The following is a 13,586-nucleotide window of genomic DNA, read 5'->3' on the forward strand; positions in this document are numbered from 1 at the left end:
TCATTGGAAACCTTTGTAAGTGTACAAGCAGTGTTTCATAGCATTGAATGCATGGGCTCTGAAGTCAGACTGCTTGGTTTCAAATTCCAGCTCTGCCGATTACTCCCTGTGGAGCCTTAGACAAGTTACTAAAGTCCCAGTGCCCTAGTTTCCTCATCTGTTAGAAGGTAATAAAGGCCTGGAACTCAAAGGGCTGTTGTTATTGTAAATGAGTTAATACATGTGAAGAGTTTGAAAATGTGCTTAGTATAGAGGAAGCATAGAGTAAATAACTCAACAGATGAATGTTGTTGTTCTGGCCGTTGGTGGTTGTTCTCTCACTCCCCTTCCCTGGCTCACTTTGGATGAAAATATGGTATGCATAAGGACCCTCAAAACCTGGCACATGACTCCCGTTCTGACCTGACCTCTCTTCCCATCACTTCCCTTTGTCCTGAAGCTCTAGCAACACCAACCACCTTCCACACTCAACATCCCGTGCTTTGTCATCTTCCAGTACTTTGGCCCCTGCTGGCCATCTGCCTAGAAGGCCCATCTTCCATCATCTGACAAGTACCCCTAACTGACCCTCGAGGCACAGCTGGTCTCGCTCACTGGGTAGGCCGTCCTGCCTTTTCTCTTCTCCAGACCACTCCAGTGAGCTGCACAGCGCTCAGTCACTGCAGTGCATGGGCAGTCATGAGGGCGTTATTTTTGGTTTATTGTTAATAGCATTATTAATCATACCAGCTATACACACATACAATGGCAAAAACTGGAAACAACATGAATAAACACTCATCATTAAGAATTCATTAAATAACAGTAAAACATACATATAATGGAGTATTATATGACCACTAAAATATATTTTAAAATGCTTAATAACATGGAACATACTTCTAATAAAATGCTGAGTGAACAGCTAGTATGGAATAGTATGCAAAGGATAAGTTCTCATGTACCAAATATGCATTAAAAGACTAGAAGGTAATATCTGAAATGATGGAGTTATAGATAATTTTATTTTTTATATTTTTTAGCTTTTCCAAATTTTCTAAGGAGTATATGTATTTGCCTTGGTGTAATAAAAAAATAAGCTTTTAAAAAGAAATTTGGAGCTTCTGCAAAGCACATGGACTGACAGAGAACAAACACTCAGGGAACAGTATTCAAGAGTGAACCAACTAACTGAACACCATATCATACCTATTACAGAGCAGAATCAAGACCGGAAAACTAGAGAGAGATGCAGATACCATTAGTCAAGAGAAAGGACATGTTTGAGGAGAAAGAAGAGACTGATTTTTGAAATACTTTATTTGAGATGATTCTTGAAAATACAGGTGGAGATGTTCAGTGATCAGATGGAAGGTACACAGATGGAATGAGCAATTCTGCACCCTCGGTGGTGACTGTAAATCAAAGAGATGAGCTAAGTGCGGTGGTGAAGATAAACAAAAGGAAAATGAATCAAACACCCCATTCCCAGTGTTCCTATCAGAAATCTGGTGCTAAGTGTGTTGAGTAAGTGACCTGCTCACCTGTAAGAGTCTCTGGACTTCTGTAAAAATATCAGGTCCCAGGTAATCAAATAAAATTCATCAGTGCTTATCTCTGTATTCTTCTGGTCTACATATCTGTCTACATATCTGTCTATGTAACCAACTTACAACTCTTAGAATACTTACAACTCTGATTTACTTACGTTGTCCACAGTGAGTCCCTATGTATCCTTTCGGGCATACACAGTGATCGTCACTGCAGCTACCTCCATTCATACAGCGAATATTACAGTGTTGGACTTGAAAAGGAAAAAGAAAAAAAGAATAATTAATTTTGCAATTTAAGTACATAGGTTGCAACAGTACACATGAGTTGATTTGCAGCAATTTAAAGAAAAAATAAAATGATTTATCAAGATTCATATATTTATTCAGAGGTGACCTAACTGAAATGCTAAACATGTTATCTTTTGTGTGTGTAAAATAATTTACAGTGCATGTAATTGTTTCTTTGATATTTACTCTAATCATGCTACAGGCTCTAAGATACATTATAATTAATATGCCAAAGGTTAAAGATAAAGAGACAATCTTCAAAGCAGCAAGAGGAAAAGCAGTTAGTTACCTACAGGGGAGTTCCTATAAGGCTATCAGCTGATTTCTCAAAAGAAACTTTGCAGGCTAGAAGGGATTGGCAAGAAATATTCAAAGTCATGAAAAGCAGGGACCTATAGCCAAGATTGCTTTACTTAGCAAAGCTATCCTTTAGCATTGAAGGGCCAATAAAGAGTTTCCCAGACAAGAAAAAAACTAAAGGAGTTCATCATCACCAAACCATTTTTATATGAAATGTAAAAGGGACTTATTTAAGAAAAAGAAGATCAAAACTATGAACAATAAAATGGCAAAAAATATGTATCTATCAACAATTGAATGTAAAAAACAAAGTAAGCAAACAAGAAGAACAGAGACAGAATCATGGATACAGAGAGCATTTTGATGGTTGCAAGATGGGAGGGGGTTGTGGGGGATGGGTGAAGAGGTGAGGGGATTAGGAAGTACAAATAGGTAGCCACAGAATAGCCATGGGGATGTAAAGTACAGTATAGGAAATGGAGTAGCCAAAGAACTTATACACATGACCCATGGACATGAACTATGATGGGGGGGATTGCCTGAAGGAGTGAGGCTTGTTGGGTGGAGGGTGGCAAAGGGGGAAAAGTCAGGATAACTGTAATAGCGTAATCCATAAAATATAATTAAAAACAAAGAATTAATCTGTACTAGGATTTAATGTAAAGAAAGTTTCCACAATGGAATACTCCTCACCCATAAAAAAGAAGAAAATTTTACCCTTTGCAACAGTACTTGAAACTACTTTACCTGGAGAACATTATGCTAAGGTAATAAGCCAGTCAGAGAAAGATAAATACCATGTGTGGTATACAAATGCTCATATGTGGCATCAAATGAACAAACTGAACTTAGAAGGAAAATGGGGACAGACTCATAGATGGAGAGCAGGATGACAGCTGGGGAGGGGGGGCAGTGAGGGGGTGGAGGGATTGAGCATAAAGGAAAAAGGACTCGTGGACATGGACAATAGTGTGGTGAATGCTGGGGGTAGGAAGGTATAAGGGAACTAAATAGTAATGGAAAAAATACAATAAAGGTTAATTAAAAATTTAAAAAGCAAAATAAATAAATAAATAGATAAATAAATAAATAAATAATATGGTTTGCAAAGGTGAAAAAAAGGGAAAGTTTCCTCTTCCTGAAGCCTGTCAAATAGAAGGCGGTTCAGTCAGTATTTGTTGAATGACTGAAAGACTGACTGACATCTGGAACAAACAAAATTCATTTGGGATCCTACATGGATACAGGTTAATGGCAACCTTTCCTGTTAGTTCTAGGATGTTGAGCCTTACTTGAGACCCTTTGGGGAAGTCCTCATGGGGGCCTCATGAGCCTCCTGTGGGAGCACGGGCCTGCACACTGACACTTGGGCTCCCCCAGTATTTGCGTTTCTGGTACAATCTCCCCAGATTGGGTTTAGGAACACAATCTGACTTATGTAGAGCATCCAATAAAGTTAGACCATCTTTATGGGTTTAAGTAGAGTTCTTATTTTTCAATTGGCCTTTTTAGAGACATTGGACTTAGTCTCCAAATTGTCAGACATCTGGAATTCTTGTTGACATCAAAGTTAGAATATGCATCAATGACAGAACTCAGTCAAAAAGAAAACCAATTTGCATACATATACTCTCTAAACTCTGAACTGTTCCTGCTGTGTAGTGAAGTCTTGAGTATTTGCTCTCCCCTAAAGATCTGATTCACAGAGAACTCAGTGTCTTTGGTAAACACTTTTATAGCAAAGCAGGTGTGATTAAGATCCTATTATCTGTTGATGAGCTTGCTCCCTGGCCCAGGGACCCGTGATTCATCGACCCTTTTGGACCATTGGACTAACATGCCTTATTTTTCATAAGTATGACCAAGTGGTGTTATATTTTAAAGGAGAAAGAATATTTTATGCTGGAAAAGGTTCACTTGAAAGGCAGGGCAGAAAACATATAAAAACAAATTAGGTTTTTATTGTATTTATTATATTTACATATAAACTTGCCATTTTTCCTGGAAAGAAGAATTCATTCTATTTTTTAATTTGAACAAATAATGTAAAGTCACTATTTAAACTACTGTTAGCTTTTTTATCTCAAAGTAGCTAAATGGTGTTGTTGCTCATGTGGGAATGGAAATTAGCTTTTGGCATGAGCCACTTTAATTGAAATCAGTTTGTGGGTTGAGTTCCAATGCTGCTTGACAGATGACATCATTTCCTGTGCTTTTCCCAGTCCTCTCTGTTTTGCTAAGATAGGATGAAGCTAAGTTTAACTTCAAATTTTAAAGCAACTATACACCTTTTCCTGACCTACTTAGAATACTATCCAAATATTCACCAAATAATTTCTTTTGTGTACTTGAAGATAATTTTTTAGTTAAAAAGCATTTTGGCTGAGACGTTTTAATAGAATCATAGGAACCTAAAAATAACAGTTTGTTTTCATCAGTTTCCTGGGTTTCTTGACTTCTATAACAATTCTCCAACAAAGGACTTATTTCTGCTTTTATACATGGAGAAATGAAGATAAAAATATATTTAATAGCAACCCACTTGGGGCTGTGGAAGTGCTTAGGACACAAAGGACAAATTCCGTCTCAGTTTTTGAGCATATCTCTTGATATCATTATCAGGTTGTATGGTTTACATAAATAGATTTAGTAAAGTTTTATAATTTAGTAACATTTTAAAGAGCATCTACAAATAGGCAAGGACTAGATTACTCTGAGCACTTGTGAGGATGTAGTTAATAATCTTGATGCTTCCCACTCTTAAGAAGCTCTTAGACAAATGGGCTGAGGATAGGAGAAATAACTTTAAAAATAGGTTTGGATATATAATATACATTTCCAAAGAGATGTATAAAGTACTCTGGAGTCAGAGGAAAGAGGGCTCATTTCTAGAGGGAGGCAAGAACAGGAATCAGAAAAGATCGAAGGGAAAAAGAGACATTTGCAATGGGTCTTGGAGATAAGTAGGATCTCAGTATTTGGTGAGAACTGGGTCTGTTTTATGTTGGGAGTTGAGTTAAAAGAGACAAAGAGACAGGTTAAAGAGGAAAGTCCACAAAGAGACCAGCAAAAACAAAGTGCCTGGCATTTTGTATGGCACATAGTAGGCATGCAGAAATATTTGTTGAGTGAATGAAAGACTGATGGAGTAGATCGGGGACTGAGTCATACGACATATTAGGAGTTTGCAAAGGAGCTCTCAAAGGCCCATGCCCCCCCCCCGAGGGGGGCTTTGAATGCTGAGAGATGGAGGTCGTTCTTCATACAGGAGGAATAGCGAGCCCTTGATGGTGTTTCAGAATGTGTGTGACATGTTCTTGCAATGGTGCATCACTTTCTACTTGACTTAACTCTTTGGTGCTCTTGGGTGGTCTAATCAGTATTGAGTTCTGGCACCTTCCTATTCCTGTCGTCATGCTGAGGTTTGGGTAGCTCCTTGTGGAAATGTCCCTTTCTCCTGACATCAGCAGCCACTCTTTGGTACTGTGCTGAGCATCCTAACAATGGGTGCCAAAGAAGGTGGCTGCTGGAGGAGTCTGCTCTCTGCTCCTGGGAGGAGACTTGGCCTCTATGCTCTAGGAAGACTGAGCAGGGGAGCAAACATAAGCAGATGAGTTTTGGTCTTACACAGAAGAGGAGATCTCTCCTTATGAAAAGTTGTGGAGCCTTTTTTTCTAGGCATTTACTGCCACAGCTTGGAGGACGGGGCAGTGAGACAACAGCAAAAACATTCTACTCAAGTCCATAAATACCCCGTGCTGTCTAAAGACACACCACTCAGAAGAGCAACTTAAAATACCTCAAAAAAAAAAAAAACTAGCAGAACTAGAAAAGGTTCAGAGAAAGGCAAGTTATATGATAGCAGTGATAAAGGTACTTCCACAGAGGCAGACTAGAAAGCAAAGAACTCAATCATTTCTGTGGACCAGTCTGAGCAGATTCTTCCCACTCATTTTCTCCCTGTCCATATAAATCCCACACGTCCCTAAAAACCATTTCAAAGAGTCACTTCTTGCAGACTAGCTACAGCACCTTCCCATGCCTGGAGAGTCATTATACTTTCAGCCTGCAGTTGCACCGCACTCACTCAGATGCTCTAACAACACACTGCTCCAGAATTGTTACCCTGGCCTTCTATAACCTTCGTGGTTGGATTCGTATTGGAAGCACAAACACCCAAAATTCTCACTGAATTGAAGTGAATTGAAAATGACAAAATTTAACAAAGTGAAAGGAGTTCCACATAGTAAAGATGTCAATACTTCCCAAATTGACACACAGGTTTAACACAATTCCTATCAAAATGCCAGAAGCATTTTTTGTAGATATGGACAAGATTGATCTAAAATTTATGTGAAAAGGCAAAGGAACTAGAAGAGCTAAAACAATTTTTAAAAAGAAGAATAAAGTGAAAGCAGGAACAACTATAAAAGACACATGGACAAAACCAAGGGGCGGGGTGGAAGCAGGGGAGGGAGGTGGGGATGGCTGGGGTGGGGGGATTGTCATGGGGGCTAAATGCAGACAACTGTACTTGAACAACAATAAAATAATTTTGATAAATAAAATTAAAAATAAGAAAAGAATAAAGTGAAAGGAATGAGTCTACTCAACTTTCAAGGCATCATAAGGCTGTAGCAATCAAGACTGTATAGTACTGAAGAAGGGACAGACCTACAGATCAATGAACAAAATAGAGAACCCAGAAATAGATCTACATAAATATGGCCAACTGATTTTTGGCAAAAGTCATTTAATGGACAAAGGATAGTCTTTTCAGAAATTAATATTGTTGGAGCAAGTGGACATCAGAGGTCTCAATTAAGCCTATATCTCAACCTCACATCTCATACTTAAAGTGTCTCAACATGGATCACAGAGACAAGTGTAAAATGTAAAACTATGTAAGTTTTAGGGGGGAAAATAGAGAAAACCTTCAGGATCTAAGGCTAGGCAAAGCTGTTAGACTTGACACCAAAAGTAAAATCTATTAAAGGGAAATTTGATAAACTGTATTCATCAAATTTAAAAAGGTTGATACTTCTGTGAAAAACTACTAGAAAATTTAAAAAACAAGCTACAGAGTGGAGGAAAATATTTGTAAATCACAAACTTGACAAACATTAGTACTTCAAATATACAAAGAACTCTCAAAGTAGTAAAATAGCAAGCAATCCAATTAGAACCTAGGTAAAAGCCCAAAGAGACATTTCACCTAAGAAATATGCAAGTGACAAACAGGCACATGAAATGACATTCAACATATAACCCAGTAGGGACATGCAAATTAAAACCACACTGAGATATCACTGCATACCCATCAGCATAGCTAAAATGAAAAATAGTGACAACTCCAAAAGCTGGTGAGGATGCAGAGAAATTAGGTCATTTATACATTGCTGGTGAGAATGTAAAATGGTACAGCCACTCCAAAAGCAGTCTGACAGTTTCTTAAAAAGCTAAATATGCAATTAACAACCCAGCAATTTCATTCCTGGGAATTTATCCTGGAGAAATGAAGACTTGTGTACACACAAAAACCTTACATGAATGTTCATAGCAACTTTGTTTAAATAACCCCCCCAAACTGTAAGTAACCCAGATGTCCCTCAGTGGTTGAACAACTAAACAAACTGTGGTGCAGAGCATGTAATGTTACTCAGCAATAAAAGGGAACAAACTATTGATACATACAACCAGAATGAATCTCCAGAGAATTATGCTGAGTGAAAGAAAAGCCAATCCCAACAGGTTACATACTATGTGGTTCCATTTTTAAAACATTATTGAAATGACAAAATTATAGAATTGGAAAATAAATTAGTGATCATCGGGATTCAGGAGAATGTAGAGGCAGGAGGAAATGACTATAAGAGGGTAACATAAAGAATCCTGGTGGTGATAAAAATTCTATATCCTGACTATATCAATGTCATTATCTTGGTTGTGATATTGCACTAGTTTCACAAGTTGTTAACATGGGGGAAGCTGGGCAAAAGGTACCCTGGATCTCTATGTATTATTTCTTACAACTTGATATGAATCCATAGTTATCTCAAAATAAGAAGTTTAACTTTAAAATCTTTTTTAAAAGCATAAAGAATAAAACAAGATGAGCATGAAATTGATCTCCAAATTCTAAAATATAAAATTTAGGGAACATCTGTTATAATAATATATTATTTAAGAAGATAATCTAGTTTATATTTATACATATTTAAGAAGAGTTTGGGTAAATTCATGGATCAGTCAACTGTGAGAAGTCTTTATGAGGATTAGGATCACTTAGGATCCATCTGGCCTCAGAGACTGATAGAGAAGGGTCTAACAGAGCTAAAAATACAGTCTAGAAAATGCATTGTTCTAACCTTGTCTAGCCAAGCTTCTCTTTTTGCCCCAGTGCCTCAATGACCGGTGGCAAGACTCCCAATAGATTAAGGGAAGCCACGTACCTCCTGATTCCTAAAGGAATTGCTGGCTTGCACTTTGGACCTTGTGGAAACGCAATCTCTCATTCAGACCACTAAGAGATCATTTCCTATTTTCAGAGTCACAGGGTATTCAAGTTAAAAACAACTGTAAAAAAACAATCCTTCTTTCATTCTTTTCATTTTCAAATGAGGAAACCAAGGCCTCAGAGGTCCTACAACTTGCCTAGACCACCTTGAGGCCTATCACATAAGAAGCATAAAATCCCTAATAGGAAATAGTGGTGAGATGATCTAAATCTACCCTCTTTTCATAGAACTAGAGGTAGGGAATGCGAACATTTCACTGAGTTGGGTTATCCTTCTTCTAGCAAGAGAGTTAGCAAAAGTGGTCTATCCACATTTGTTGTCTGCCAACGCCATGGCCAAAAGTTCTATAGGGAGGTATAGCTCTTCCCTAGAACATCACTTCAAAAGATGAGAAGTGGGTTCTGATCATCCCCAAGTATGCTTAATTTAAAACGTTCTGCCATCTTTAATTCTGCAAGTTGTTTAGATAATATTAGTTCATGTAAAGTCCAAACCGACGATAGTAAAGGCTCCAAATGCCTCAAAGATCCTGATGCTCCAAATCCTCCTCTTCACACTACTCTCATCCACAAGCTACTTGGGGGCTTTTTCCAGTGTCCCAGCATCATAGGTGGACCCAACCCTCTTCAGAGAACATGATCCACAAGTCTTAAACTTCAATATCTAGCCTAAACCTGGCCACTGGACTTTACCACTCCTCGCACCTTGCTGTTAGCTTGAGGTCTACTAGGACCACAGCTTTTCCCTCTGGTCTTGTTAAGAGCTTATGGCCACATCTCATTAGAGAGATGTCATTACTTGACAAAGAAATCACTAGTTGCTCACTATCATTGAAGATCTTCCCAGCTAGATACTCAGTTTTGCCTTCTGGCTGTTTTCTTCCCCCAGAGGACTACAGGACCAATTTGAGAGATGACTCTATTTCCAATGTGATATTCTCCCCCAACCCTGAGGCTCTCGCTCCTCAGCAGCAGCCTAAGGGTCATCCTGATGGAGATGGAGACATCCAACCTATTCCTATGCTACCAGCTGACTCCTCTGCCTCTTTCTATTCCTCTAGCTCAGGTGCCCTTGATACATAGAATGAACTCTGTTTGGAGGACACACACTCAGTGCAGTAAACAAATGAGTCTCAGCCCAAAAGGGGGTGAGGGTGTCTACCCCAATCTACAATTTTCTCTGTTTAGTAGTCAACTGTTTCTGTCTGGCTTCCACTAGAAACAAATTCTGAGACAATAATTTGAATGTGAGTAGTTGATTTTTGAAGTAATTTCAGGAAACACTGATAAGAGAGTAGGAAAGTGAGCCAGGAAAGAGAAAGAAGCTAAAAAAGTACATCAAGCCTATCCCTACTGTGGGCAAGTGGGAAACTTCAGAAGACAGTGCAGAACACACCTCAGAGTTATGCAAACTGAGAGGCAAGGAAACTAGGGCACTTTTCCAGCATTCTCCACCTGTCATTGGTTAAAAGTTGCTTCTAGGGCCATTAACCAACCCCCTTACTCCCAGCCTTTCCATCTTGCCCTGCATGTAGACCTGGCATGCTCCCTGGCCAGGAAAATTTTACAAAGGTCTCAGGCAGAGTCATCCATGTTCACCTATGAATACCAAGGCATGTGAGTGGGCACCAAGAGGGTCTGCTACCAAGCACTAGTTGTATTGTCCTATTAAATGACTTGTAAGAGCCATGTTAGGACTCTTATTGAGTAATGAACATTGACCATGCTGAAGCCTCTACTTGCAATAGACAAAAAAAGAGAATGAACAGATTCCATAATACTTTTCCTTAAAACCTTGTCAAAAACAGAACACACTGAAGAGGAGTGTATTCTCTCACTAAAAAATGGGAAATTGGAAAGGAACCTAAGTTTTTTGCCTTGGTGATGCTCAAGGTGTTGAGAAACATGAACTTCAACTTTGTTAACAACCAATAATGACTCAACCGTTCCCCAACACCCACATTTCCCCTATTCACTGCTGAGGACCCCACATTTAGAGAATAAGCAAGCAAAGGTTCTGAGGAATGAACTGTAAATACTTGTCTGGCTCACACAGAATAAACAAACGGGTAAAATTCTGAAAGGGAAAAATCATTGTGCTTCATGATAAATCATCCCCAGAAGCTGCCATAATGACGTCTTACATTTTCTTCTTGCAAAGGTAGGGGTCTTGAGTTTTTAAAAAGTGTTGTCAGATGGTCAGGACTTCCAGCCAAGATGAAGGTGTAGGTAGACACACTATGCCTCCTCACACAACCAAAAGAAGGACAACACAATTTAAAAACAAAAAACAACCAGAACTGACAGAAAATAGAACTGTATGGAAGTCCGACAACTAAGGAGTTAGACACATTCATCCAGACCGGTACGAGGGGCAGAGACGGGTACCCGGGGAGGAGAGGACTTACAGCAAGGTGGTGGCTGGTGGGCCCAGCAAGGCGGCAGACTATGGAGTGGGGCAGGCAAGGCAGCAGCTGGTGGACCCGGCAACAGACCGTGCAACTCAGGGCTCCAGCACAAGGAAATAAAGCCTCAAACCACTGATTGAAAACACCTGTGGGGGTTGAGGCAGCAGGAGAAACTCCCAGCCTCACAGGAGAGTTCTTTGGAGAGACCCACAGGGGCCTAGAGCGTGCACAAGCCCACCCACCCAGGAATCAGCACCAGAAGGGCCCAATTTGCTTGTGGGTAGTGGAGGCAGTGACTGAAAGCCATCAGAGAGTGGAGCAAGTGCCATTGTTCCCCCTCGGACCCCTGCCCCACATACAGCGTCACAATACAGCAACCAGCGTTACCCCGCCCTGGTGAACACCTGAGGCTCTGCCCCTTTGTGTAACAGGCGTGCCAAGACAAAAAAAAAAAAAAAGGCCCAAATGAAAGAACAAAGCTCCAGAAAAAATACAATTAAGCGACAAAGAGATAGCCAATCTGTCAGATGCACAGTTCAAAACACTGGTAATCAGGATGCTCACAGAATTGGTTGAATTTGGTCACAAATTAGATGAAAAAATGAAGGCTATGCTAAGAAAACAAAGGAAAATGTACAGGGAACCAATAGTGATGTGAAGGAAACTGGGACTCAAATCAACGGTGTGGACCAGAAGGGAGAAAGAAACATCCAACCAGAAAAGAATGAAGAAACAAGAGTTCAAAAAAAATGAGGAGAGGCTTAGGAACCTCCAGGACATCTTAAAACATTCCAACATCTGAATTAAGGGTACCAGAAGGAGAAGAGGAAGAACAAAAAAATGAAAACTTATTTGAACAAATAATGAAGGAGAATTTCCCCAGTCTGGCAAAGGAAATAGACTTCCAGGAAGTCCAGGAAGGTCAGAGAGTCCCAAAGAAGCTGGACCCTTCAAGGAGGAATACACCAAGGCACATCATAATTACATTACCCAAGATTAAAGATATGGAGACAATCTTAGAAGCAGCAAAAGAAAAGGACACAGTTACCTACAAAGGAGTTCCCATAAGACTATCAGCTGATTTCTCTAAAGAGACCTTACAGGCAAGAAGAGGCTGATAAGAAGTATTCCAAGTCATGAAAGGCAAGGACCTACATCCAAGATTACTGTATCCAGCAAAGCTATCATTTAGAATGGAAGGGAAGATAAAGTGCTTCTCAGATAAGGTCAAGTTAAAGGAGTTCATCATCACCAAGCCCTTATTATATGAAATGTTAAAGGGAATTATCTAAGAAAAAGAAGATAAAAAATACGAACAGTAAAATGATAGCAAACTCACAATTATTAACAACCACACCTAAAACAAAAACAAAAGCAAACTAAGCAAACAACTAGAACAGGAACAGAACCACAGAAATGGAGATCACATGGAGGGTCATCAACAGGGGAGTGGGAGGGGGAGAGAGCGGGGAAAGGTACAGAGAATAAGTAGCATAAATGATAGGTGGAAAATAGACTGGGGGAGGGTAAGAATAGTGTAGGAAATGTAGAAGCCAAAGAACTTATATGTATGACCCATGGACATGAACTAAAGCGGGGGGGAATGTGGGTGGGAGGGGATGTTCAGGGCAGAGGGGAGCGAAGCAGGGAAAATGGGACAATTGTAATAGCATAATCAATAAAATATAATAAAAAATAAATAAATAAAATAAGAATAAATTTTAAAAAGTGTTTAATCAGATTCACATTTCAGTACCACAAGGAAGACTGCCTAGTTTTCTTGAGCCAATATGTTCATTAAACAATCATTTCATTGAGCATCTTTTATGGTGTTTAGATTGGAGACACAAAGATAAATAAGGCAATACCTACACAGAAGGAGGTCATAATCTTTATATTACTCACAGTAACTGTGTCCCATATAGCAATTTCCCTATAAAGAGTGAAGGAGAGAAATGGGAGGCCAGATGGAGAAAAGTCATTCCAACTATTTTGGGCAAAACAGAGAAGGCAGATGTTCTAGTGAAAAATGTATTGCAGGCAAGAGAAAAACCAAAAGCAAATTTAGGAGAAAATAGGGTGTAACCACATAAAATAATATTATATATAATGACATGTTATACTCACTGGATCTGGAGCCACAGGAAGGAGATATCTGACCAGATGGGCAAGTGCACATATTTGGCCTAGAACAAAATCCATCCCCACAGGAATGCCGGCAAATGGCTGTGAATAAAACCAGAGGTCTGTTAGTACACGGCTTCGGTGCGCGGTGATTGACAGGGACCCAGTCCTCAAGTGAGGAAACCTGGGCTCTCAGGCTCCTCGTTAACTCTGCCATCACGACTCATGTGACCTTAGGCCTCGGGTTTATACATTTACAAAACAAATCTGTTGGGCTAAATAAACCCTGGTTGTAAAATTTGCTAACTCCCTTAACTACCTCAGTACTGCTCGGCCTCTTTGCTTATTCCACAGCACTCAATCCTTCCAGAAGCCCCAGACATCCTATGGAGGGAAGACAAAGCAAACAAAAATCCT

At 39.6% G+C, this 13,586-nt stretch overlaps 1 protein-coding gene across 2 annotated transcripts in view; it reads right to left on the reverse strand.

Annotated features, from left to right (window-relative positions):
- FBN1 (fibrillin 1) overlaps window positions 1–13,586 on the reverse strand; it is a 225,546-nt gene that overhangs the window by 178,282 nt on the left and 33,678 nt on the right. For both annotated transcript variants that reach the window (XM_053928326.1, XM_024567296.3), the window contains exons 4-5: window positions 13,173–13,271; window positions 1,688–1,783 (exon numbers count right to left, since the gene is read on the reverse strand). In XM_053928326.1, coding sequence (XP_053784301.1) covers window positions 1,688–1,783; window positions 13,173–13,271 — 195 coding nt within the window. The remainder of the gene's footprint in view (window positions 1–1,687; window positions 1,784–13,172; window positions 13,272–13,586) is intronic.

This window comes from Desmodus rotundus, chromosome 7 (assembly GCF_022682495.2).
Source record: "Desmodus rotundus isolate HL8 chromosome 7, HLdesRot8A.1, whole genome shotgun sequence".
Classification (NCBI taxonomy): domain Eukaryota; kingdom Metazoa; phylum Chordata; class Mammalia; order Chiroptera; family Phyllostomidae; genus Desmodus; species Desmodus rotundus.